At 33.3% G+C, this 26,301-nt stretch overlaps 1 protein-coding gene and 1 long non-coding RNA gene across 2 annotated transcripts; both read right to left on the reverse strand.

Annotated features, from left to right (window-relative positions):
• Nucleotides 1-4,239: 4,239 nt before the first annotated feature.
• LOC114177020 lies at nt 4,240-5,166 on the reverse strand. The gene is made up of 2 exons (XR_003603093.1): nt 5,040-5,166; nt 4,240-4,854 (listed from the first exon to the last, which is right to left on the reverse strand). It is a non-coding gene; the product is annotated as an uncharacterized LOC114177020 (long non-coding RNA).
• Nucleotides 5,167-10,908: 5,742 nt separating this feature from the next.
• LOC114177879 lies at nt 10,909-23,195 on the reverse strand. Its single transcript, XM_028063468.1, has 15 exons — nt 22,760-23,195; nt 21,883-22,285; nt 21,620-21,797; nt 21,392-21,531; nt 18,796-19,627; nt 18,534-18,634; nt 18,082-18,226; nt 17,938-18,006; nt 17,751-17,796; nt 16,498-16,970; nt 15,615-15,694; nt 13,945-14,080; nt 11,988-12,180; nt 11,407-11,489; nt 10,909-11,295 (listed from the first exon to the last, which is right to left on the reverse strand). Exons 1-15 carry the CDS (start codon nt 22,848-22,850, stop codon nt 11,167-11,169), a joined length of 3,099 nt encoding a protein of 1,032 aa, XP_027919269.1. The 5' UTR covers nt 22,851-23,195; the 3' UTR covers nt 10,909-11,166.
• Between the last annotated feature and the right edge of the window lie 3,106 nt (nt 23,196-26,301).

A 26,301-nucleotide genomic window follows, 5' to 3' on the forward strand; every position in this document is an offset into this window, starting at 1 on the left:
ATTTTTCATATCTTCTCTTCTTTATCTCTTGAATTTCCTTTTACTAAAATTATTTCATTTTTGTTCCGTAGAATCCTTGGCTCAAAACTTTTAGTAAGTTTTTATCTTTTGAAAATCAAGCATAGAGGGTTAAGGTTACAATCTTCGATGTTGTTCTCATTCATTCACCAAAATTACATGTCAGGGGGATTACTAGTTCTGGGAATAATTCTTTTACAACAAGAAGGGGAAATTTCTTAGCTATTTTTTTTTTCTTAACAAAAAGGGGCAGAAAGTTTAGAAGGACTTGTGATTAAAATTTTGAGTTAACTTCTAAATGCTTAGAAAGAAAATTTCTAAAATTTATGTTTGTGGTTTATCCGATTATAATGTGCTTAACTTCGTTTTATGAATCATAAAGAATTATAAGTGTAGGAAATCACAAAAGATAATTATATTTTAATCTCATATTTTTATTCTTTTTTAAACCACCTACGTGTTAGTCGAAATCTCATTTTAATTTTATATATTGATTACTTTTGGGTTGTGTTATGTGGTAGTTGAAAGAATGTGTGAGGTGTGTGTGCGTGTGAAGCGATTTATTTGGTAAAGTTGTTCGCACGAGGACGAGGATGCAAAGGTTGCCATTGCGATTTCGGTCTTCGAAGTTACTTAAGAGAGTGTAGATTGTTGTGTTAGGTTCCTTGTGGCGAGTTGTGATAAGTAATACTAATTTGTTTTTATCTTTGCATACCCTTGAGGTGCTTGAGTTGTCAAAGGAAATTGAAGAGAAGTTGAAATTCGAAGAATATATAATCATCAACAAGAAGGAGGAATAAATTGGTGGTAATTCAAATGTCGTAAACTGTCTGTGATATTTGTTTGTCCATTAAAGTGGTTGTTTGTTGAATGAACATATATCATTAAAGTTCTTTTTCTTTTTGTTTCCCCTCATTGTATGCCTTTCTTTTACATGATCCTGAAATTTATGATAATTAGTGTTTACTTTTATGAATTTAAAATCACAAAAGCATAAAGATGTGTGTGCCTCTGATTTAAGAAAAACATGACTTAAGTAGATGCTGGAACACTCTGTTTCACACCCAAACAGAGAGTTCCTTTTAGTGAAGTAAAACTAATATATCATTTTAATTTGTTATGACAATCGCATATTTCTCTTGAAGGAAAGATAGATCTAGAAAAGGTGGACCATGAAATAAAACTAATATATCAACCACCTTATAAGTGGCTCTTCTTGATTCACCTTTTGATGTAGGATTATCCTGTTCTTTTTGGAAGATTAATAAATATGGTGATGATTGATTAAGAAAACCAAGGAAATCCCCACTGGACATTAAGATAGCAAGCTATCTAGATGTGAAGGTTCCTTTACAAGGTTCTAGAGAAGAGAAGAATGGATTGATTCAAAACAAATAAGAGTGGACACCACATAAAAAGAGTAAAACCCATGTCACACACATAAGGAAAAATAAAGCATAAAATGGAAATGAAAGGAATGATAAAAATGTGAGAAGCACGTCACTACAAGGCTAGGTTAGAAGAAGCCATGACAACCTTGAAGATGAGTGGATGTGTGCCGCCACTTGAATCAAGATTCAAGATAAGACTTAAAAGAACTTCACCCCCTAAGGAGGAAGACTCTCACAATGGTTGATACACTAATGTGTTTAATTTCTCCAAAATGATCCACCCTTGTACAAGTGTTAGAGGTCCCCTTATATAGAAGTATCTAGGGGCCTCTTAGCAAAAAACAAATAAGTTAAAAAGGATTACAATGCAAATAACAAAACCTAGAGTTTAGAAAGTAGGTCAACAAAGGAGCACATGAACACATTCTAGAAGCCTTCTTGGCCAAGGCAATGTGGATGCTCCTTCTAGATGTTTCTAGACTTCTTGGTGGCCAAGGCATGTGGTCATCCTTTCTAGATGTTTCTAGAAAGCTTTGCTCCTTCTCTTTCTTCCACATTTGCTCTCCAAAAGCCATCTAAATGCGCCACTTGTCCTTCCTTGTCCCACCTCTTAATAAACCTACGAAACAAGTTAATTTTGAATTAGCATGTTAGCTTTAGGTTAAGCTAATCCTTTGAATCAACAAGTCAACCCAAAGTCAAGGTCAACAAGTCAACTTAAAAATAGTCAACCAAGCCAACTTAATGAAATTTTAAACTAAAGAAAATAAAAGCAAAGAAGGAATCAAGGAACTCCCTTTCTTCTAAGCATGTGCCATGTGTAAGACTCGCTAAATTTAAATAATTAAATAATTAATTATTTAATTAATACGAGTGACAAAAGCCTTTAAGGTATTAAATGCTAACCTTCATAATGTGGAAAAGTACTAGTTCAAATGGTTGAGAGTACTTGGTTTATGTGAGAGAACTTGGGTTTGAGTCCTATGTATGTGCGTGTAAGTAAGAAGATAGCAATTGGGTTATACTAGTTGGCATGAAATATCAATTGGCATGATGGTTTGGTATTAACTTAGTAATTGCGTGGTTATGGGTTATACCCTTGGGGAAAACCTAAATTAAACTTTATATTTTTTTGCTAATGCTAGATTTGGGTGGAATGGGAAGGGTTAAAGGAAACCCTAACTGATCTAGCAGCCAAGGGAGGCTGAAAAATAGCCATAAAGGGACCATGAATGGCCATTAACCATTAATTAAGTGGGAATCCCATTTTTGTATTATTGACCTAAATTTAAGCACTGTTTAAAAGGTAAAAGTTGAGTATTAGGAAGGGTTTTGCCAAGGCTGAGACTATACCAAAAATAGAGCACGAAAGGAGAGTAATTATGAGTGTTGGGTGAGGTTCTGGGTCTGAATTGGTAGAAGAGTAAGAAGGAGATTGGCAAACAAGAAGGAAGTAGCACATTTAGCAAATTGAGTAAGGAAATCCAGGTTAGGGGAGTTCCTATTGATTGTTTGATGTTTTTTTTTATTCATTGTTGATTGAATCGTGATGTATGCGGGGTTGGGATTGTAATTTACGTGAAAATCATAGATGAAATCGGGTTTCTAGAATTTTTCCAAAAACTGCCTGGCGGGTTGTATGTGACCGCCAGGCGACACATGCACTAAATCCAGTTTCTGGGTATCAACTATGAACTGCCTGGCGGCAGAGGATGAATCGCCAGGTGGCACGAACGCAGTTACACTGTTTTTGGTCATTTTTGGTATTTTGGGGTACTTGTGATGTGGTCGTGATGTCTATATGCTCGAATGTGAATTGTAATGTTTTGATAGACTGTGCATATGCTGATTATGTTGGAAGGCATGACTTTTGATCTGAAATTGGGGGATTAGGGTTTATGATGAAATCAGTGATGAATAACATAAATTATGTCATAGACACTCGTACAACAAAGATCGATCATTTATCTCACCTAAAGGGTATAAAGATGATAGACGTCTAAGTGTTGGAAGTGAATGAGTAAAAAGAAAGGGGAAAGTGTACTAACCCGAGTTTAAATTTGTTGATGTTGCATTTAATATTATATTGTTTGGTTTTATTTAAATGAGCTCACCCTATCTGTGTGTGTGTGGCGATGATCATGTAACTTGTTATATGTGAACAGATGTTGATGCAGGTGAGCAGACAAATGTCTATAGACGGAGTGTGGATATCTCAGGGTTTTATCACTAGTCATTATGATGAACTATGATTTTATATGTAATAATTTTATAGACGATCTTAATTGTAACACGTACTGATGCGATTTATTTTATCTGTATTGGCACGTCGAACTTTAATAATTAAATTTTCTCGCGTTTTTTTGGGAAATTGATGATTAATAAATTAGGTGGTTATTTTATTTATTTTCTTATTTATTTTAATAAGTAATTTTCGGTTAGGACGTTACATCATGGGCCATCATTCTTGGTAAGGATCAATCCTTTATCACCTTTCCTTCAGGAGAAGTATGCAGTTGTCATAACAAATTCATAAATGATATATTGGTTTTACTTCACTAAAAAGAACTCCCCGTTTAGGTGTGAAACAGAGTGTTCCAACATCTACTTAAATAATGTTTTCCTTAAATCAAAGACACTCTTTATGCTTTTATGATTTTAAATTGATAAAAGTAAACACTGATTATCCATAAATTTCAGGATCATGTAAAAGAAAGGCATGTCATAAGGGAAAAAAAAAAGAAAAAAACTTTAATGATATATGTTCTTTCAACAAACAACCACTTTTATGAGCAAACAAATATGGCAAAAAAAGTTTATGACATTTGAATTACGACCAATTTAATCTTCCTTCTTATTGATAATTATATATTCTTCAAATTTAAACTTCTCTTCAATTTCCTTTGATAGCTCAAGCACCATAGGGCTTTGCAAACACAAAAACAAATTAGAATTACTTATCACAACTCGCCATAGGGGAACCTAACACAACAATCAACACTCACTTAAGTAACTTCGGAGATCGAAATGACAACGACAGCCTTTGCATCCTCGTCCTCGAGTCGTTTGAAAGCCTTGCTAATTTTCCTATCACACTCACCAATAAGCTTATCTATGACATCCTCCAATTCCCTGTCATAACTATCAGTCCCTTTCGCCTTCGCCTCCTCGTATCTAAGAACAATTCAGCAACAAAGGTAACACAAACACAAGAAAGCCACTGCATCTAAATGACACTGGAATTGCAAACTATTACCTATTTTTCGTTGTTTAACTTTAAAATCAGTACAACGAAATGGCATAGTTTATATTGAAAAGACCTAAATGCTAAACCAAATTGTTGTGTTGTGGTTCGATTGTAATACCCATGCCCTATAGATCGAGAAGGATAATTTTTTCGTAGCTGAAGAGAGTGCACCCTAGGGCAATGTCCCATATCAATTTTCTGAAACAAAGATAGCGAAAGAAAGACAGAATGAAAAAATAGAAGCCCTAGGATGCGAAAATGAATGGCAAACCAGGGGAAGAAGTTACTGTTAATTGGAAGAGTTTGTGAGGGTTTCATGATTGTCGACAAAAGACGAAAGAGGGAAAAAGGAATGCAAACACGCATAAGGTTTTGCGACAAACCTTTCTTCTTTCAAACGAGCACCTCTATGGATAGGAAAGACAAAACTGCTTGATGAAAGAAACAAAACTTTCTTTCGTGCGAACAACTTTACCAAATGAACTGCTTCACGCGCACACACACCTCACATATTATTTCAACTGCCACATCACAAAAGCCAAAAAGTAATCAAAATATAAAATTAAAATGACACTTTAGCTTACAGGTAGGTTAAAAAAGGGTAAAAATGAGTGAGATTAAAGTATTAACGAGGGAGATTAAAATATCATTATCCAATCACAAAAGACTTCAAGATATTTTTTATCATCATAAATAAAGGGAAGATTATTGATTCAAGATAAAGATGGGTATCCAAAATTAAATCACATCAAGAGAAAGTTTTGATGATGATGAATTATGAAGAAGATTAAGTTCTAAAAAATACTTGAAATTTTAAAAGCATATTTTAGTCTTGTAGAAAATTGTGTTGTAGTCTTGGAAATATGATTTTTGTATAAAATAAGTGTAAGAGAGAGAGAGTTTAAATGATGAATGGTAGACAACTACAACACACCTACCTTATTATTACTTTGATGACTCTTGAAATTCTTGTAAAATATGCTACTAGTCTATAATAATTGATTATCCCTATCAATAATCGATTATCATAGAAGAAAAATGTTTTTTGAACCTTATACTATTTGGAATAATCTATTATTGTAAGTGATAATCAACTTGGAATGGTTTTTTTTCTTCTGAAATGGGTCGAAACGCGTTTTTCTTCTATAAATTGAACAAAGCTCTATATTTTTTGTGACACAAAAGTCAAATTGTGAAAATTAGCTTTGTGACAAGCTTTGGTTAACCTAGTTTTGAAAGTGTGGCTTTTAAGTTTCGTCAATAATGTTCTTAAGTGAGAAGGTGTTGTTGTTGCTAGGGTTTTGATGCTTGGTTCATCCTTTCAGGTTTGTTATAGGAAGTGTTCATCATCTCTTGTGGTTTTCTAGAGATGTGTGGTTTCATCCTTTATAGTATGTAAGAGAGGTGTTGTTCATCCCTTCTGGTTATTCAAGGAAGGTGAGTTTCATCTCTTATGGTTTTTCAAGAGAGGATTTTTTTTCATCCTTTGTAGGTTTTTCAAAGGAAGTGTTTTTTTTCTTAACTGTTTTGTTCCATGTTGCACTTTGTTTTAGTGGTTGTCATAATCGGTTTAAGATAATAATTAGTGATCATTTTTTTTTAAAGTGATTGTAACTTGACATAGGATTTATTTTGAACTGAAATAATATAAAATATTTTAGAGTGACTTTGTTTATTCTTTGTTCTCTTTATTTTTCTGCTTTTTGTGAAAGATAAATTTTTATACACTTTCTGGAAGATTAATACTAGGGTTAAATATGTTTTTTGTCCTTCAACTTTTAGTGAAAATTGGAATTAGTCCCTCTTGGAAACCTTGAACCAATTTAGTCCCTTATCTTTATAAATGCGTGCATTTAGTCCTTTAAACCATTCTTTTAAGTTTATTTGACATTTCAAACGTGTTTCTCAACTAAGATTGAAGTGAACATATGTCAAACGGTGTAAAAAAAACTAAAATATTATAGTGAAATGTGTTTGAAACATCATATAAATTTATTAAAATTTTGTCAAAAGGACTAAATCCATGCATTTACGTAGTTGAGGGACTAAATTGGTTCAAAGTTTCCAAGAAGAATTAATTCCAATTTTGACTAAAAGGTTAAGGACTAAAAATATATTTAACCCTTAATACTATGATATTTATTACTACAACTTGATATAAAATTAAGATTTATTAAAAAAAGTTTTGAATAGCTGAAAAGTTTTAAAAGCTGGAACTTTAACTTCAAACAAATTCACCTCCTCTCTTGATTTTGTTCAACCTCCTATTTTATTCTAACATTGTGTTGTCAACCTGAAGTGGAGTTGGTCTTATTTGTAAGAAACCAAGTTCTAAAAGAAGTCCACTTAACCAAATAATCATAGAACATGCTGTAAACATTGAGTGATATTTTGCTTTAGTGAAGGATTTAAAGACTAAGGTTGCTTCTTGCCTTTCCAAGAGATCCTAGAATTGCCTACAACATGCACCGATTATTAGTACATTTTCTTGGGTCAAGGTATCTACACCAATTAGCATAACAAGTAGGCTTTAAGGTGTGATGATCCATCTGTAATGAAGAAAAAACCATGAGTGATAGTGCCAATTAAATACCTAATAATATGGTGTACTATTGAGCATGGTTATTGTAACGTCCTAGCTGGAAATTACTTATTTAAAATTAAAATAATAAAAATATTAATAAACAATATTTATTAATAAAATTACTTTCCCAAAGATGCGGAAAAAATTTAAACATTAGTTTATACGCGCCAAAAGATCAAATCTGTAAATGTGTTCACACAACAAATATAAAATAAGTCATAGTAATTGGTTACAAAAATAGTCCATAAAACAAAATCCATAAAGATAATTCCATATAAAATCTCCCATGGCTCGCCCCACTTCGTCTCTAAGTGTCCACATGCTCACCTGCATCAACCTCTACTCCCATGTAACAAGTTACATGATCATCGTCAAACACACACAAATAGAGTGAGCTCAAATAAAAGGAAATACAATGTAAATTAACAAATATAATTTCAAACCCATGACCCTGGTTAGAACCTTAATCCTTAAACCCCAACTTTCAAATCCTCCGTTGGACACTTCTTGATTCTACACCCTTTGATGAGTACATTGATCGATCTTTGCTACCACGAGTGTCTACTCGCCCCTCCGACTACAAGCCACCACCTATAGTCCACACGCGGCAATAAACTTGTCACGGTCATAACCGTAACATCAAGTGGAGTTCTCCAATATAAACCACAATTTGTATTTGTCCCTAAACTATCAAACTCGTCGGCTAACACCGAGGAGGATAATCTTCCAGAACCCATCCGTACGAGCCATAATCTTAATAATAATATTGTTATTATTATTATTATTATGAATTAATATATTGGAAAAGTTATTATATAAAGACATGTTCATGTAATTATTATTTATTTATATATACATATAATCATATATTTATATAAATTTATAGAGAACGTATTTATGTATTTATTTATATATATAAATAAATATTTTATCGTGTTTATATATATATATATAATTATTTATTGTATATTTGTATTTGAAATTCTTTTTATTAATTGATTTTTGAAAACTAACTTTAACTGATGTAGAAACTTTTTCAGAATAATCATAGGTTTTCACAGTAGCTTCTTTAAGAAGCTTTTTACACATCTTAAAACTTACACTGCGTGTTTCCAAAAAATCAATTGATGTTGGAAATAATAAAAATAACTTCCCAGAATAAAAATAATAGCACTCCATGCAATGCCATGAAAACTAGGGATAAATATGGACCTGGTTCATCGGGTCGGTCCGCAGACTTGCGAAAAAAAATGTGGGGCGGGCTAGAATAGTGAGTCTGCAGGCTCGCAGTGGCTCGGCCTGCATAAGCCTGTAGTCTGTGTGGACTGGCCTACGGCCCGCACGGGCCGACCCACAAGTCCGCATACAAAAAAACTTGTATTTGTGTATATTAATTACTTTTTTTATGAACTTTTGCATTAACGTTTCAAATTCTCATATAACTGAAAAAAGACAAGTATTATGTATTTTTTAATATGCTAAAATTTAAAGAATACATTGTGTATGTCATAGTATGAATATGAATATGATGAAAATGTTGAATTATCAATTTATCATTCAACTCTCCGAAGTCTTTACTTAATTTTTTGAACTTCTTAAAGTTTCCCAATTTTTAAACATTGAAAGTTTTATCATAAAAAAAAAATAGGCCAATCCGCGGACCCACAGACCAAGTGCGGGATGGGACGAGACGAGTCAGCCCACATAAATTATACGAAATGGGACGGGCCAGCCTACGATATACGGGTCTTTGCCTAAACGGGCCAGACTAGCCCACATCGTCATCCTTAATGAGAATAGATGAAGAAACTTGTATAATTTCCAAATGACCAAAGCTTTTTCGTCATCCTTAACAAAAATAGATGAAGAAACTTGTATGATTTTCAAATGACCAAAGCTTTTTCGCCTTTTAAGAAGTCTTCATTAATTATGAACAGAGTAATTAGAAATGTTGTGTCTGTGCCAAATATAAATTTGCAGGTTCTTAAAAACCAATTTTGTCTCTTCTAACACATTTTCATTATTAATTATGAAGACTACGAGTAATGTTTTGTGAGACTCCATGCGTTCTAGAAAAGGTTCAAATCTTCTACTAAATCTTAAGCTATACTTCAAATTTTTCTATAACCTAATTAATTTATTGTATTATATTTTTTAATTTAATTTATTTTAAAAAATTTATCTACCTTCTTCAACAAGCTTCGTAAAAGTTTAAAAAGCTTTCAGCTTGCATTACTTTTCATCTTCCATAATTTGTTATTATTACTATTAATATTGTTATTATAGTTATAACCTATTGTTATATTTTATTTTAATTTAATTCTTTAATTATTAATTTATTTTTTTAATCATTAATTTTTTTTATTATTATTAATTTAATCATTAATTATATTATATTCAAATACTATTAATTATATTAATAGTGTTCGTTTATTTCTTTGAACATGAATGAAAATGCCTCCAAGAATGCAATAACAAAAAAATATATTCTTTTAAGAAGATAAAAAATAAGATTAATAAATTATTAAGTACAACAATTATGTTTTATTTTTGTTTCCTTACTTTTAATTTAAAGGTGCTACCTATGTGCGTCAAGTTTGTATATGTTCAAGTTTGTATATGTTCGATTTCTGTCCATGACATTCAAGTTACATTAGAATTTTATTTATAGAAAACAATAGGAAGTAATTGACATACATTCATATTGTTAATGTTGAATATGCATATTGTTTCACAATGACGCTAAAATGATTGGCTGTGAAATATCTTTAGCTGTGATGAAAACTTGCCACAATGTGATTATTATTACTATAGATCATTTGTTTTTCTTAGTCAATAATAAATGTATCATTTTTAATGTAGATGCAAAGCAATCGAAAAATATTATCATCTTTTATTGATTTTTTAAAATTATTATTTAAATTTGACATAAATATATTATAATTTTAAATAGTATTATTTCAAGTATTTTATTATTTATTTTATTTTTTAATAATGGTGTAATCTTTTGTTTATTTATTATTTTATATTATATTATATTTTAATTTTTATTATTATCATATTAGAGAGTCAACTCAATAATTTTTGTATCATTCATCATTTTTATTATTAAGAAACCTACTATTTATATTTTTCTACATTGTCTAATTAATATTTCATTTAAAATTGAATTTGATTTATTAATTTTTATTAACTCAATCTTAATATATTATTTAAAATAATTGTATACAATATATTTTGTTAAAAATATATATAAATAACTTAAATACATTTTTATAAAAAATAATTATAAAATAATTATTTAATTTATAAAAAAATACTTATATTAATTGTAATTATACTTTTATAAATTTAAATCAATTTATAAATATATTACAATTTTTAAAATCTTTCGGGTACAAATACTAGTATATTACATTCTTCCATTATTTTGAATTATTAGCTTAAACTATCGTGTAAACAAAAAATATTTTTTTTTAAAGTAAAATCCCATGCATATAGTACAGTGTTGAAAACCCAGTACATTTTGAATGAAATAACTTTGATATTTTTAAAATGAAAAAAGTGGTCGGAAGACATTTGTGAGGTATAGGAAGGAAGAATCAGCCCTTAAAAGTATGAAAAAATAACATGTACTGAGATGCAAAAACTATGGTATGTATAGAGTATGCACAAAGAGAAGCAAATAAAATAAAATAAAATCCCAAATATCAACGAATAAAGAATATTCACTAAAAGCATTTCAGGAGTCTTTAACAATACAAAATCCCCATGACCATGGGTATGTATGTATGTATGCCTAGCCACCAAACAATTGTCTCTGTACACGCCCTAAACCTAAGCTTTATACAGTTGCACATTGATGCAAAACCAGCAGCAAAGCCATAAACGTGTTAGTCAATGCCAAAACCTATGCTCACCACATGTCATATAGAAGAAGAAGAAGTCTTTAAGGGTTGGTGAATGCTCAACACAACACTCCGCATCTCAGGGAAGATGGATACAAGTGCAAGTTCCAAAATTGCATATGCAAGTTGCTTCACACATGTATTAGACTGAACACAAGAAGATGGTACAATTGCTGTTAGTTTAGACGAAAACTTTTGAAGCAGACAAAAAGAAAAATTCAAGTGAAAAGAGCAATGGTTATTGAGTAGAGATCTAACCTGACTAAAGTAGTATACATCCCGGGCACAACGTCTGTACTGCTTATGGCCGATTAGGCTGACTAAAGTTGTTGGAGCTCCATCTGGTAAGAATTGAAATTTTAGAAGTAAGAAATCTGGGATATTGATGCACCTCCTATAGAGAGATGGCAGAAAAACAATTAAGGTGGTTTTGCAAATGCAAAGAAGACTACTCGAGGCTCATTTAAAAGAGATCTCATAGTGAATGTCTTATAATTTGGTTTATAACAACATGTCAAATGACATTGTGTGATTCGTGTACCAAGTTTAACCTAGTGAGATAAAACTATTGTTCTGTATACAGGAAAGGAGATTAAATAATGGAAAATACTTGATTATATAAATATGAAATTTACATCTAGCATAAATGTGGCTGGTGATAAATTTGTCTCACTCTTACCGGGAACTCAAAGTAAATGCTGATTAATTAGTTTTAATTTACTCAAAATCCATATGAATAACAATGCTGTTGAATAAAATTTCAAAGTAGAATGATATCTAACAAGTAACCAGCAATCCCAAATTAACCAATATATGATTCCACAGGAAATAAAACTAACCAAACAACAGTTTCTTGATGTCACTTGCTCTACGAGCAGCCTCAAGTTGTTGCTCAAAAGAGCCAGACTCAGATTTTGTGATGTTGCTTCCACCTGATCTGCTTGTTGTTTGAGAAGGCATTTGATCACTGTCACTACTTATCGTCCGAGGAGTCCCTACTCTTAAGAAAAACGTACCACCTGGCCAGAGAACCTGAGAACATGACCATACAACATGAAATATTTGCACAAACTAGCGTAAATAATATTTTTTTTTTTATCCTTTTTTCTTTGTCTTCTGTAGATTATTCCATCCAAATTCAAGTGGTAACTGTAAATTCATATAAAGAAATTTCGCACAAGAGTATTATTAGAAAAGAATTGTGCCCAAATTAGTCTCAACAGCTTGTTCAAGGGCAGAACAACGAGCATTGGAACGCTAGGCATTCACAAGGATCAAGAATGGAGGGAATGAAACCACGGGACTGAAAAACCGAGGAACAAGAAACCTGCCATATGCATGTATGTGCAGAGAACAGAAGAAGGAAGATTTTTTCATTGCAAATGGGCTTCCAGCCCAGGGCACTGTTGCCCAGAAAAAATTTTGAGAGTGATCATCTTGGTTGAAGATGAGGAATTGGGAGACATGATGGATGAAAGATCAAATGAGGATGGGGAGTATTTGGTGAAAAAACGGAAGGAGCACTTTGATCAAGAATGTCAGCAAATGAACTTGCCATTTTTTCTGCTGGATGTATGACCCAGCCCCAAGCTATCAAGCTGTAGCAAAAAGTTAAAGGAAGACCAATGATGGTTTTGATCGATAGCGGGGCAAGTCACATCTTCATTTCATTAGGATTGGTGTGGTCACTCGGTCTGCAAGTAGAAACCACACCACCATACAATATAAGATTAGGAGACAAATACCAAAAGCAAACACAAGGCTGTTGCAGAGTTGCAAGAGTACAAGTTCAAGGATTTTGTTTGAATTAGGATGAGTGGATTTAATCTTGGATGTAACATGGCTAGCAGCATTGGCGAAGTTAAGGTCCTGTGCTAGATAGTATATAAAGGTGTCACAAGAATCAAAGTGATCGTGCTAGATAGTATATAAAGGTGTCACAAGAATCAAAGTGATCGATGTTCTGTCACAAAAATAATTGAAGATTTAGAGGGGGAAGAACCAGAATTGAATGTTTTATCTAAACCATTCTGGTAGGATGTTCAATGATTTGATGACTAAGATTTGATGACTAAGTGCACCACGTCCCTATTTTAAAGAAAATTTGTGAAGATTTACAGGCCAACCCAAATGTGCATGGCCGTTACACTTTTAGAGCACACCCGAATGTGTAGAACGTTCCAGCCGTAGTGGGATAGACAGGGAAAAGGATAGGGTTTGGAATCTATACTATAGAAAGAGATTTAAGAATAACACGTAGTTAGCTGTTACATTACAAGGCAGAGACTTTTGTAAAGTCTATATATAGTCTTATTCCTTGGGGGTGTGGGAATAGGGTGGATTGTAATATTGTAAACAGGGAATGCCCTATGAAAGGAAGATTGTTTCCTTTATAGATGTTTGTTGAACAGATTAATTGAGGAATATTCAGTGTAAAGGGGTTCTATCTATGCTTTCTTGGGACTTCTGTGTTTTCTTAAAAAGGAGCGAATCAGTTACACTATTCATTAATTGGTATAACATGTCATCGTGGCTCTCTTTTAGGTACTACGGATATGACAAACATTTTGTTCAATTATGGTATTATGATATCCATTAACAAACAGCAATTAGCCCATTACAACTATATCCGGTGTTTTAGATATCCCCCATCGAATAGAGAAATGGTTATTTAATCAGGCCATGAACACCCAAGCCTAGTTTCACTACTTTCTATTTGTATTAAAAGCTTCATTTTTCTGAGTTGGTATACAATGTCATCTAAAAATGTTTATGAAGTTTAAGCTCAATACTTACATCTTGGACCCACCGAATCGCCTGGGCAACCGTTTCCTCTTTCCGAAGCCAATGTATCTGTCTCACGAGCCAATCATCAATTGCATCTTCCATCACTAGTTGTAATATCTGTTTTGACATCCAATAGACTTGTCTTCTGCATGAACATAAATGGCAATTTAGCAAGTTGCAAACCCTAAATTAAAACAATTTGAAAATGTGATGTTGCCTAATATTTTATAATGTCAATCAGTTTATCTTAAGAGACAATTTAAGGCATGCTATGAATGTTGAAACCTGTTGATGGTTACTGGGCATGTACAATAAGCTAACATGAGCAGCTCAATTAGTAAATTATTCTTTTCAAGTCAGGGGGTTAAAGGAATGAAGGTGGTGAAAGGTAACACTAGGATTTCTATCAGTAAATAGAGGAACTGAGAGGAGAAAGAGTGGAAGCCAAGGGGCTCGATCATCTGATTTAACAAAACAGGTAAAAACAGAACTCCTTGATAATTGTGGATTTAGTATCTATGTGTAAGTTTGAGAGAACTGGTGTAAGCTAAAAGTCTAGAAAGTTTTATAACAAATACAACCTAGGTATCCATCACAAGGCTTCTTTACCTCACCGGCCCTTAACATAAATAAAACTTACAATTATCAAGAATCTTTATTTCTTCCTGGTTTCTTGTGCAAGAAGAACCCAACCTTTTGTCGTGTGTGTCTCGTTCTTCTCTCAATCAATCTCTACTCCTTGGTAGAACCCTAATCTAGAATCTTTCCCTACATGCATTTAGACTCATTCCCCACCTCAAAATAGAAGGTGGGGGAGCCCTTTCATCTTGAAGCATGGTGTTGGTGTCAAGAATTTTTTCAAGTTCTGAAAGCATCACTTTAAACTATTCCTGCCTATTTATGCATTTAATTTTCAGTTCTTTAATATTGGTACAAGCTCTAATTTCTTTACAACTTCTTGAATTACTTCATAGGGACTTGGACATTATGGGGTACCTTAGTCCCACATTGAGTAGCATGGGATGCTCCAAAGAGTATTTAAGCGCTTAATTCTCTTCTCTTCCCTTCCCTTAACTAGCTTTTTAGGAAGGGTTCTCGAAGTACTTACAAGTTGGTCTTAGAGCAAATTGTCAATGTCTCTAAAAGTGCTACCTACAAAGGGACTGATGATAAAGGGCTAGTGAAGTGTCAACTGCCCAGGCATTGGCGCTATAATAGTGTGGGATGACTCAATATAGTAGTCAAATGTTTGGTTCTCCCCCCTAAACAACTAGTCTTAAAGGGAGGGTTAGTTTATCTCGAAACTTATTCAATATATACTTGTAAACACAAAATCCAGGTTATAATTAAACTCTTAATAGAATTTATTGAATTGAGATTTTGACATAATTGCATGCCTTTCACCGGAAAGTTAACCACAGTTGAATTTACCAAAAAGAACTCACAAGTTTTGAAAATATATTTATTAGAATCAAAAGTGGAAGGGCATCATCAAGATTTGATTTAAATCAAAACATATAAAGTCAAAACAAATTTCCACCACCAACACATAGACAAAGCATAAGATTCTTCAAATTGGTATAGGATTAAATACTTTTGGAAAATGTTCAGAGTTACAGACATTATTTCTAGCACTTACTTACATGGAAGTTACAAAACAACCAGATAGAGTGGTATACCTTATCCATCCTCTTTTCTTAAGCTGAAATATGTTGTCAACCAAATCCAAAATAGGGACACTAACATTAGATGGGGTCCACTGCAAGAAGGAAAATAACAAACTTGTTAATATTCTTAATGTCTTTTAAACCAGAAATAAAAAGGTTCTCATCAATGAATGAAACGAAAGGATCCAGACAATGTTCTGCTTCATGAAAATCCAAGTAAATAAACAGTCCTCATTTTCTCTAGTTTTCAAAAAACTATTCTTTCCAAAGGAGGAGGGAGCAAAAATGAGTGAGCAGCTACAGTAGACCACTAAGCACGCTTCCAGTAAGTTCTTGAACACCAATATGTTTGTTTCATGCTTCTCGTTTTTACATAATGAAAGAAAAAGTTACAGAAAACAAAATCTTTTCAAACATTTGAGGTAACAGAATATTTAAGACCTGAACAAGTCCATGAAAGCTAGGATGCATGGTAATAGCTAAGCTTAAAATATTTGGAGGATAAACCTATTGGCACAAACAAAACCCCTTAAGAGAATAAAACTAGCATTTTTCCAACTAATTAATGAACCCAGTAAAACTGTAGAATCTTCTCTTTTTACTTCTTAAGGAATCATCAGATTTTTTTTCAAAAAGGAAGAAAAGAGAGAAAGAGAAGTACTATGTTCTATGGTTTTCATCACGTTTCAGACTATCAGTTGTAAAGGCTGTTCCCAGCTTGACCAAATGGGCAGTATTCTAGCATGCATCTTAGTCCCAAAAACAATGACCAGCTAATAAAATATACTAAGCACACATCAGCAAGCACCAGAACAGGTATCCAAATTTCTCAGTCAACAGCTAAAGTGCAAATTGTAAATCAGAAAGAAAAGCAAACTTGGCTAACTAGACAGACCTCAGGTGGCCCTCCAACTGGATCCTCCGAATTATCATGAATCAGAATGAAATTCGTAGTAGGAACATCATTGCCAACCCTAGCTTCCACCACCATATCATGCTTTCTATCAAAATCCAAGTTACTGGACTCTTCATCACGGTTGTTTAATTGAGATGAGTAACCCTTTAAGATCAATGCATTGTCATAATGCGATCCACTATCTTGTGCTACTTCTCTAACAATACTCTCATCGTCAAAATTGTTGTTCTTTTCAGCTTCCTCATTATCAGAGCTTAACACACTTTCTGCAGTACCTTGCCTTGGAATGATTTTGTCAATTTCATCTGAATTCAAGGTCAAGTTCCATGTGACACTAGATGTAGCAGATCCTTCACTCATGAGGGATGATGAACCAACGACTTTTCGCCTCAAACCATCTGAAACCCCTTTAAACTGGCGTACAATATCATCCATTGCATCATCTACATTGACTGTTAAAATAAAATTCAATTCAAATATTCAATTTTGAATCAACGCAATGCACAAATAACGTCTAGATGTAAAAGACCATTTTCAAATTAGGATTAAGTTAAAACATCACATAGAAAGTGAGTCTGGACCTTACTCAACCTTACAATAGAATAGCTGCCTAGTCCCCTATTCTATCATGCCCAACCAACCCACAACAATGACAGAAAAGTTTCCAACTCATGGGCTTGAATCCTCAAATAACCCAGAAAAGGCACACTGGATAGGTACAGCAGGAAGCTTTTCTCCCCCTTCTATTCAATCTTTCCTTTTGGGGATCATTGAACTTACTTCCCTAAGGTTAGCAGTAATTCCACCAAGACCCTAATTGATTCAAAAAGAATACATGCATCCCTTATTTTATATATTATCTTTGGCATAGACGCCTTTTATTTTTTTAAAATTGCAAACATGTCCGCTATTTTTATGTAATACACATAGTACCCTTAAAAGTAACAAAGCAAGGAATGTGCAAGGGAAGTTTGTGTAATTTATGAAACAAGTAATGTGTAAGTTATTTGCTGCTAACCTCAGGACAAGTCAGTGTAGTATTCCTTTAATTACTTTTTTAATGGTAACCAAACATCAAAAGTTTAGGACTTCAAAAATTAAAAAAACAAATTTGCCAATAAAAATTCCATTAACCTAGAAGATTAACAGTAAGGGCTACTATATAGAATAGCTACACATCCTGAGCGTTTAACAGCATTATGGCATAAAATCAAAATGTTAGAACCAGATACCTGCCAAGGTCTTCATCACTGAAGGAGATTTCCCAAATGAGTAGTTCTTCAGGGATAAAGCAGAACAAAAATAGTTGTTAGATCATAGATTGTCATTGTCAATTTTCACATCCAATAGTGCCTAGCAAAAATTATATAAAGGTCCCTCATAAGAGGTTGTGATAAGAAATACCAGGCAGATACACACCTTTGAGGAAACACTAAAGAAATCCCATACTTCATGTTGTTCAGCAACATTAGCTATTGATAGGAGATCCTGAAGCAAGATTAATTATTAAAAACATGTAAAAAGGGAAACTTAAGAATATTTCTTGGACTAGGAATAAGATACCTGGAGATATTTATCAAGTTGGATGCAACGTTGATGTACAAAAGCGTCATCTGTGCTTGAGGAAAATATCCTTTTAGGAGGCAAATGCAGTGTGTAATTGGGAATATCTTTAAGGTGCCGATGCAACCGCTCAAAATTTCTGTATCTGAATATCACCAAAACAAAATATGACAAGTCAAAGCACAGATATAAAGGATGGAATAAAACAATTTTGTGATTGAACAAATTTATTCTCCATGAAGAAGCAGTTTAAACTCAATAGTGGAAAGAACGATGAGAAAAAAAAAAAATATTATTTTCAGATTCTTGCATTTAATTTTGTGGGCTTCAACCTTAAAAAGTAAAAATAATTACACCTTGTATAATTAAACTGTCTGTTAAATTTCAAAACCAAACATAGACAAATTGTTAACAACTGCTGTTATAAAAAAAAAAGTATGAAAGAAGTATACCTTCTTTTTACAAACCAAGTTTTATTTTGTGCATCAGTCACTGCAATTGAATAAACAGCAAAACATGTGGAGCCAAGTTTCTCAAAATATGCTCCCAACACCTGCAATTTTAAATATCAAAAACAACAATCAAGTACCAACAGAACTCAAAACTCATTCCGATTCATAAAAGGCTATCCAACTGACTAAAGAGATTCTATATCTATTAATAATACATTTTAGAATACTATATCCAAAAACTATTACAGCCAAAAGTGCATACCCGGCACCGGAGCTTAGGAACCAACGGCCCTTCTTTCCTAACAACCATGTCAGAAGAACTTTTTCCCCAAAATCCTTCACCATGCCTCTCAAATTCGGGGTTATAAAACTCTGGAATTATGGGACCCCCTTTATTAGTTAGCATTCCCAAGGAAGAAGCACTACTGGACCTCTTCAGTGGACTTTTATAACCATCAGTAGCAAGATCTTTCGCAAAAGATAATTCCTTGTCAGGGTTTTGAGAAGATTCCGAAATTTTTGCAATGGCAACATTTTGTAGGGCATCTGAACCCAAGGCATGCAATGGTGGAAGAGAAGACTTGCCCTCTGCAACTTCAAATTTTCCACGTTTACTTGCTGATGTTTCCTGAGCCAATTTTCTCTGAGGCAGTGAACTGTCTGTAGAGGGACTCTTAGCAGGAAGATCCTGAAAGCCAGCTTTGATAATTTTGTTCTCTTTCCTTTTGTAATTCCTTCCCTTTGTCCACATGTTCTCCAGATTCTCAGGCATAAGAATTTCAGTTCTCCTCTGAGTTGCAACCTCCAACATTCGTGCCCAATCAGCAGGCCTGGCCTGTGAAGATTCTTGATGGAGAGCGTTACCTTGTAATGATGTCCCTCCTTCTTGATCACTAATTTTAGCCAGTACCATATCAGTTCCTTGATTTAATGATGAATGCTTATTAGAGGGTGTGAGATTGTTGTGTCCACTCTCATTGGTAACAGAATGTCCATGATGACCTGCTACATTAGTTGACTGATTACTATCCGTACCTTCCGTACCATCATCATGAAGGAGAAGAATAAGAGCTTCAATCAGTTCATTAATATACCTAATTATCAAAATAAAAAATGTTATTATGAATGGGAATTACAAAAATTATAAAGAAATGCAATTAAAATAACTCCAATTTTTTCCAGTCTTGTAGATGACTGACAACGCAATATATTATTTAAGATGCAAATGCTCAACAACATTTGTGCATAAAATGTTTTCAATTGTCTCAGGTAAACAATATGCTTTACCCTTTTAACACAACATATAACAAACAGTGACAGTAATCTTATCCTACTGGGTAAGGCCAACTACACAAATCACACTAACTATATTTGGCTTAATTAAGAATGAAATTCTCAAGGATATGACTAACTATGAGATTTGTTTTAATAACTTCCTCCAATTTATTTCTTGGTCTCCCCTGTACCAGTTTTCACAGTGTTAAAAACGTTCAATTTACTCTCTTTACATGTGCCTCCAATACCTTATTTGCACATCCTAAGCAATTATTTTTCATTTTTTACTTAACAAGTGCCATATTCTTGTATACAATCACTTTGTATCCTATGCCTTCTTATAGGAAGTCCTTAAAGGAAATCATGATAGAAACCTATTCTTATAGTAAGTCATTAAGTCTTGTCTCCGAAAGTTTGCAAACTTGTTATCACATTATTATTGGCAGTATAGCTTAAATATAAGTAACGTTAATACCTTTCTTTCCCAAAGTCATCCGCAACACTTCTCTAGGTACTGGATCATATTTTTTTTAAAGTGAATTAAAATCATATGAAATCCTTCCTTTGTTGTGGTACCTTTCCATTAACCTCCACAGAAGACAAAGACCTTCCTTACACAAGTACAAATTGATTCTCCAGAAGCTTAATCTCTTTTATGCTCAATTGCTGTTTCTTATAATTTCATAATATAACTCAAAAGTTTTATCCCTTCATACTTTATACTATTTTGAATGTTTCCTTGTTTTTGTATATAGAAACCAAAGTGCATCTTCACTCATCTAACACAATCTTAGATAAAAAAAAAATTTATCAAATAACATAGTGAGCCAAATCATACAATCAAGACCCACAACTTAACCATTATTCAAGTTCTTAAGAACTTCTTTCACCTCTCTAACTTGAACTCCACAATACTAAGTTTTTTAGCTCCACATACAAATCTTTAAAGACAGGGAAAACCCAAAATCATTGTTTAAAAATGGAAACACAGATTATTATGGTTAGTATATGTTAGACTGGGTTCATAAATATCTCATCTCAAGTGCTAATTCACAGGTCATTATATTCTTTTTCATTTTCCTTTCATACTAAAAAGACTCATCACTCGATCTATTAGATCCCTTAAATCACATAATACTTTCCACTTGACCTATGCTTAGACGTCCAGAATGAACGTGCTTGGTACTGTCCCGATAACTACCCTTTCATTTCTAGTCCAATAGTTTTAAATCTACAACTTCAAAAGCACAAAGCCAGCACAAAACAAAATCACTTTACAGTTACACATGCTTGGTATAACATACAAAAATATTAGAAGGTTGGCAATTAAAGGGCCCTAACACAGTTCGAAACATAATTATCATTCCATCCTACATTTTACAACTTCCACTTTCAACCTACTTAACCGAGTAAACTTAAATATGATATCAACAAAGACTAGGGAAAAAAACCATTTTTCTCAAAACCGCACAACTTTAAATCTTGAATGAAGCAACCCTTCAAAAGAATAGATACTGTTACGATCCACCAAACCTCAGCAAAAATGAATTGTTAAATATAAGATAAAATACTCAACAACATACCCAGGGCTGGCCAAATTCATAATAGGCTGCATTACCAAGCAAGTTAATAATTCTCGAGCTATAGATCGAATCACAGGACACTGAGCTTCCCGTTGTCTTAGTACTGTAGCTAAAACAGCACTCATTAGCTGCTGAAGAACCTGAAAAAAAAAGAAGCATTCATTAGATATGATACAAGACATCATTATAAAAGGAAATTATTATAACACAAGAACACTCCACTCACACCTTGTACTCACTCTCAGGAGATATTAGTGCCGGATGTAGCTCCTTAGAATTCAATAGATGAAATTTTAATCTGTCATCCCTCTCCTCAGAAGATAATGTTTTCATAACATCAACACCTATAGCAGCTTGATTTCTTCTGAAAAGTTCTATATGATCACCTACTAAATCTACTAAATCCCTGAAATGTAAATAAAAGACAAGACAATTAGTAGTTTTTATAATACTTTTCCTGCCAGCAAATACAGGAGTGGAAAACCAGATACCTTGTCAGCAAGTCGACCAGGTTTATCTCTTTAACCCTTCCAGATATTTCAGCTAGAACATCCATGATTATTGCCCGAATCTGCTCCGGAAACTCCTTATCAGGAGTAATTTCTGAGTACCACAAATCAACCACGAAATCCTTCAAAATCTTATCAATGAACTCTCTCATTGCAGCCTCCACAACAGGGGAATCGATTTTTCTCTTCCATTTTGCAGGGGGAGGTAAACTAGTGAGGCGTGAATCCTTCAAAGACAACTGTTTTTTCTCCAAATGAGATAAATAGGTCAGCGGTTTAGGCTGTTGAACCTTCCAACGGAACTCCACCCTATTAAAAAGAATACGCAGCCCCGCAACAAATATGATCGACATGGGTAGATTCATCCACATTGATTTACTTGTATCTACAACACATAATCACCATACAGAACATAAGCTCAAAGGAAAAAAGAAAAGCAGGCCCATTAAATAAGAATCATAGCACACTCTTCCCTCCTTTCCCATTAACAAAGACAAGATCACAGAAACACTTCAATTGAAATCATAACTAAAAGAACACCATAAACAGCCACTCTCTACAGAACACGACAAGTTACACACTTGAAAACAAATATAATACAGAATCACAATGAGTTCAGATAATCCATATAATTTCAGGTCCACACTCCTAAGCATTACCAATGAACTCAAGCAGCATTAATACAGTCCAAGGAAGCAAAATTGGTAAAGCTGGAGCTACTAGTTCCAAAAAGTAAATCAAAATTGAGAGTGGAAACATAAAATTCATTCACTAATTCACTAATTTCACACTAATACTATACTAAAGAGAAAACTCTGAGATGAAATCAAAGGAAATCAGAAGAAGAAGGAAAACTTACGAGTTAGGAAATAAGAAACAGCAAATATACATAGGGCCCACCAGAGAGTGCGGAGCTTGGCCTCTTGGATCAGATCATTCACACTCTCCATGCCCCCGACAACACCGATTGGAACAAACAAATCACCCTCTGTGTTCTCTTGTGTTCACGCTTCGATTTCAATTTCGATTCCTTCGCGGGTTTCGATAAACAACAAGAACAGCTGGAATTTGATATCTCCTCACCCCACCAACAATTAAACGTTTATAACAAATATAAATTTATATTATTTACGACTTTATGAGTTGGTCACTCGCGCAAGATCATCGATCGAAGCTAGCTATGAGAAAAAAAAAAAAATTAAAGATAACGTGCTGAACATACGGTGAAGATACTGCGAACAAAATTTCAAAGTCTATATCTTTTGGAAATTATAATTTCCTTCTCGCTTGGCAATAATTCATGTCCACCATCTATGTTGTTATTGATTATAAATTATAATTATATATTTATTATCATTATTATTGGTATACGGTTAACTGGTTTTACTTTTCCATAATCTACGTTGTTATTGATTATAAATTATAATTATTTAAACTTATTATCATTATTATGGTATACTGTTATCTGTTACATTGTTCTCCTTTTTTTTATTTTTTAACAATTAGGGTATTTTCACCTTTTGAATTTCAGTTATTAATTACCTACAAATCTCTTTCCAAACCATTTTTTTATCTCTTCTTTTCTTATCTTTTCTAACGATCGTAATCAAAACAAAGTAGTTATGCTCGATCAACTAGGATTATTATAAATTCCTATTTTAAGCATTTAATAGAACAATTTTGTATTCACTGATTCAAACACCAAGTGATCTTTTTGTCTCTTCCAATAAAATGTTTGTAACACATACGATTATGAAAACCATTTTATTTTTCCTATGTACTTAATAGTGGTCAAATAAATTGTTTCTTTTTAAATTAATGGGATACTTTTTCTTTTTCTTTTTTATTTGGTGTATGTTCTTTAATTATTCTTTCTTTCTCTATTCTTTTTAAGTTTCTCTATTATTGTTGGCGAAAGCTAGGATTCAACTTTAACATATTAATGGTATAGCCTAGGTTTAATATTAAAAAAATAAACAGTTTAATTTTATCTTTTTAAATATAATATGCAAAATTATTTAAACGGGAAAAAATAATTCATTAATTGAAAAAAGAACAAGAAAACCAACTCACATCAAATTTAGGAATAATTAGTTATTATCTAAACAGTTTATTTGTACAAATATATCTTTTTAATTAGATTTTTTTAATCAAAATCAATGATTCTGTTTAATTAAAAAAAGAATCTTAAATTGCACATTATGTTTGTTACTTATTTTGCTTTTAAATTAGCTAATTTGAACTATCAAATTTGTTGAAATTATCCATTAGAATTTGGTATAAATCTCTCTCTCTCTCTCTCTCTCTCTCTCTCTCTCTATATATATATATATATATATATATATATATATATATATATATATGGACTTGAAATATTTTAAAATAAAATATGGAACTTTATTAGGGATAGATATTGTATATCTAAATTTACATCTTTAGTCTTCGAAAAAAAAAAAACTCGTTTTGTATACATTGTATTGTTGTAGTAAACCAAATATTATTTGTTAGAAACTAATTTTCTATTACAGTTAATTATAGTAATTTCTTGTTTCAGTACAACATATGTACTCTACACAAATACTAATGAGAATTCATTTTTGTTCTCTTGCATCTATCAGTTTATCATTCCCTCTCTGTTACTTGTTGCTTTAGTTCTTTGTCCCAACATAGTGGTATCAGGAGCAAGGTTCCCAAGAGGGATCGAGCAAGAGTAGTAAGGTGCAGAACAGGTGTTCGGCATAGAACAATTATGGTTGCAGGCAGTGTGATGTCAGGTACTCTTCTTGTCTTTGATGGAACGAGGTACAACGACTGGTGTGTAAAGATGGAAGCCATCTTGGGTTTTCAAGAAGTGGACGAGATTGTCAAAGTCAGAATTAAAGAACCATCAAAGAATGTTTACGACGAAGCAAAGAAAGTATATCGAGAGAAGAAGAAGCTGGATTGCAAAGCAAGAATGCTACTGCACCAATGCGTAACAACCAATGTGTGTCAGAAGATTTCAAAGGCAACCACGACCAAAGAAGCGTGGGACATGTTACTTGCAATGATAGGGCACGAGACGGTGGCTGAATACTTCAGGAGGCTCCATGTTCTCGTCAATAATATGAGGGCCTGTGATGAGAGTGTTGAAGATAGCAAAATGGTGGAAAAGATGTTGCGGACCCTAACCCCTCAATATGATCACATAAAGTTTGCTATTGAGGAAACTAGGGATTTGGAGAAGATGACGGTGGAAGAATTACATAATTGCCTAAAAGCCCATGAACAATGGATTCTTGAGAGAAAGAATATTGATACAGTGACTTAACAGGCTTTGCAGGCCAGAAGAACAAGTAATAGATCAAGAGGAAGAGGAAGAAGAGGGAATAGAGGAAGATTTAAAGGTGGCAGAGGCTCGAGCAAAGCTAGAGAGACGTCAGATCAAGCTGATAACGCTTCTGAATAGAAGGAAGGCTCCAAATACAGAGGTGGTAAACAATACAGAGGAGGTCGAGAGAGGAAATATGTTGATCACAAGAAAGTGAGTGCTATGTCTGTGATAAATTCAGACATTACTCGTTTAAGTGTTGGCACAATGATTCCTCTCAAAGCAAGAAGGGCAAGAAGAGTGAAGAAGCTCACTTGTACATGATGAAGAGAGCTCCAATTCAGATCAGGTCGTACTGATGGTGACCACCATGGATAATGAAAAAGGTGATCAAACATGGTACTTCGACACGGGTTGCTCTAATCATATGACAAGCAACAAATAGTGGCTAGTGGAGTTGGATTCTAGTACCAAGAGCACCATCAAGTTTGCTGACAATAGTTCAATAAATGTAGAAGGTATTGAGAAGGTTGTGTTAACCAAGAAAGATGGAAAGATTACAGTTATGAACGACGTACTATATGTCCCAACCATGAAAAACAACTTGTTGAGTTTAGGAAAGTTGTTGGAAAAGGGGTACACGATGAGTATGGAGAAGAAGTGTATCAAGGTATATGATGAGACAAAACGGTTGTTGTTTGCAGCACCCTTGTCAAAGAATCGAACATTCAAAATTAACCTGAATACAACAATAGTGCAGTGTATGAATGTTGTCCAAACCAATAAAGAAGATTGGTTGTGGCATTATCGTTAGGTCACCTAAACAAAAGCTTACAATTGCTTGGTGACAGTAAGATGGTGAGTGGGATACCAACCATAAAATCTCCCAAGAAGGTTTGTGAAGGATGTGTAATAGGCAAGCACCATCGGAAAGAGTTCAAGAAAACAATTTCATAGGGCTAAACAACCACTTGGAGTAATATATTCAGATTTGTGTGGACCTTTAAGTGAAACTTCAATCGGAGGAAACAAGTATTTCATCATTTTCGTGGATGAATTTACTTAGGAAGATATGGTTGTATGTGTTAAAA

The sequence above is a fragment of the Vigna unguiculata genome, chromosome 3, assembly GCF_004118075.2.
Source record: "Vigna unguiculata cultivar IT97K-499-35 chromosome 3, ASM411807v1, whole genome shotgun sequence".
Taxonomy (NCBI): domain Eukaryota; kingdom Viridiplantae; phylum Streptophyta; class Magnoliopsida; order Fabales; family Fabaceae; genus Vigna; species Vigna unguiculata.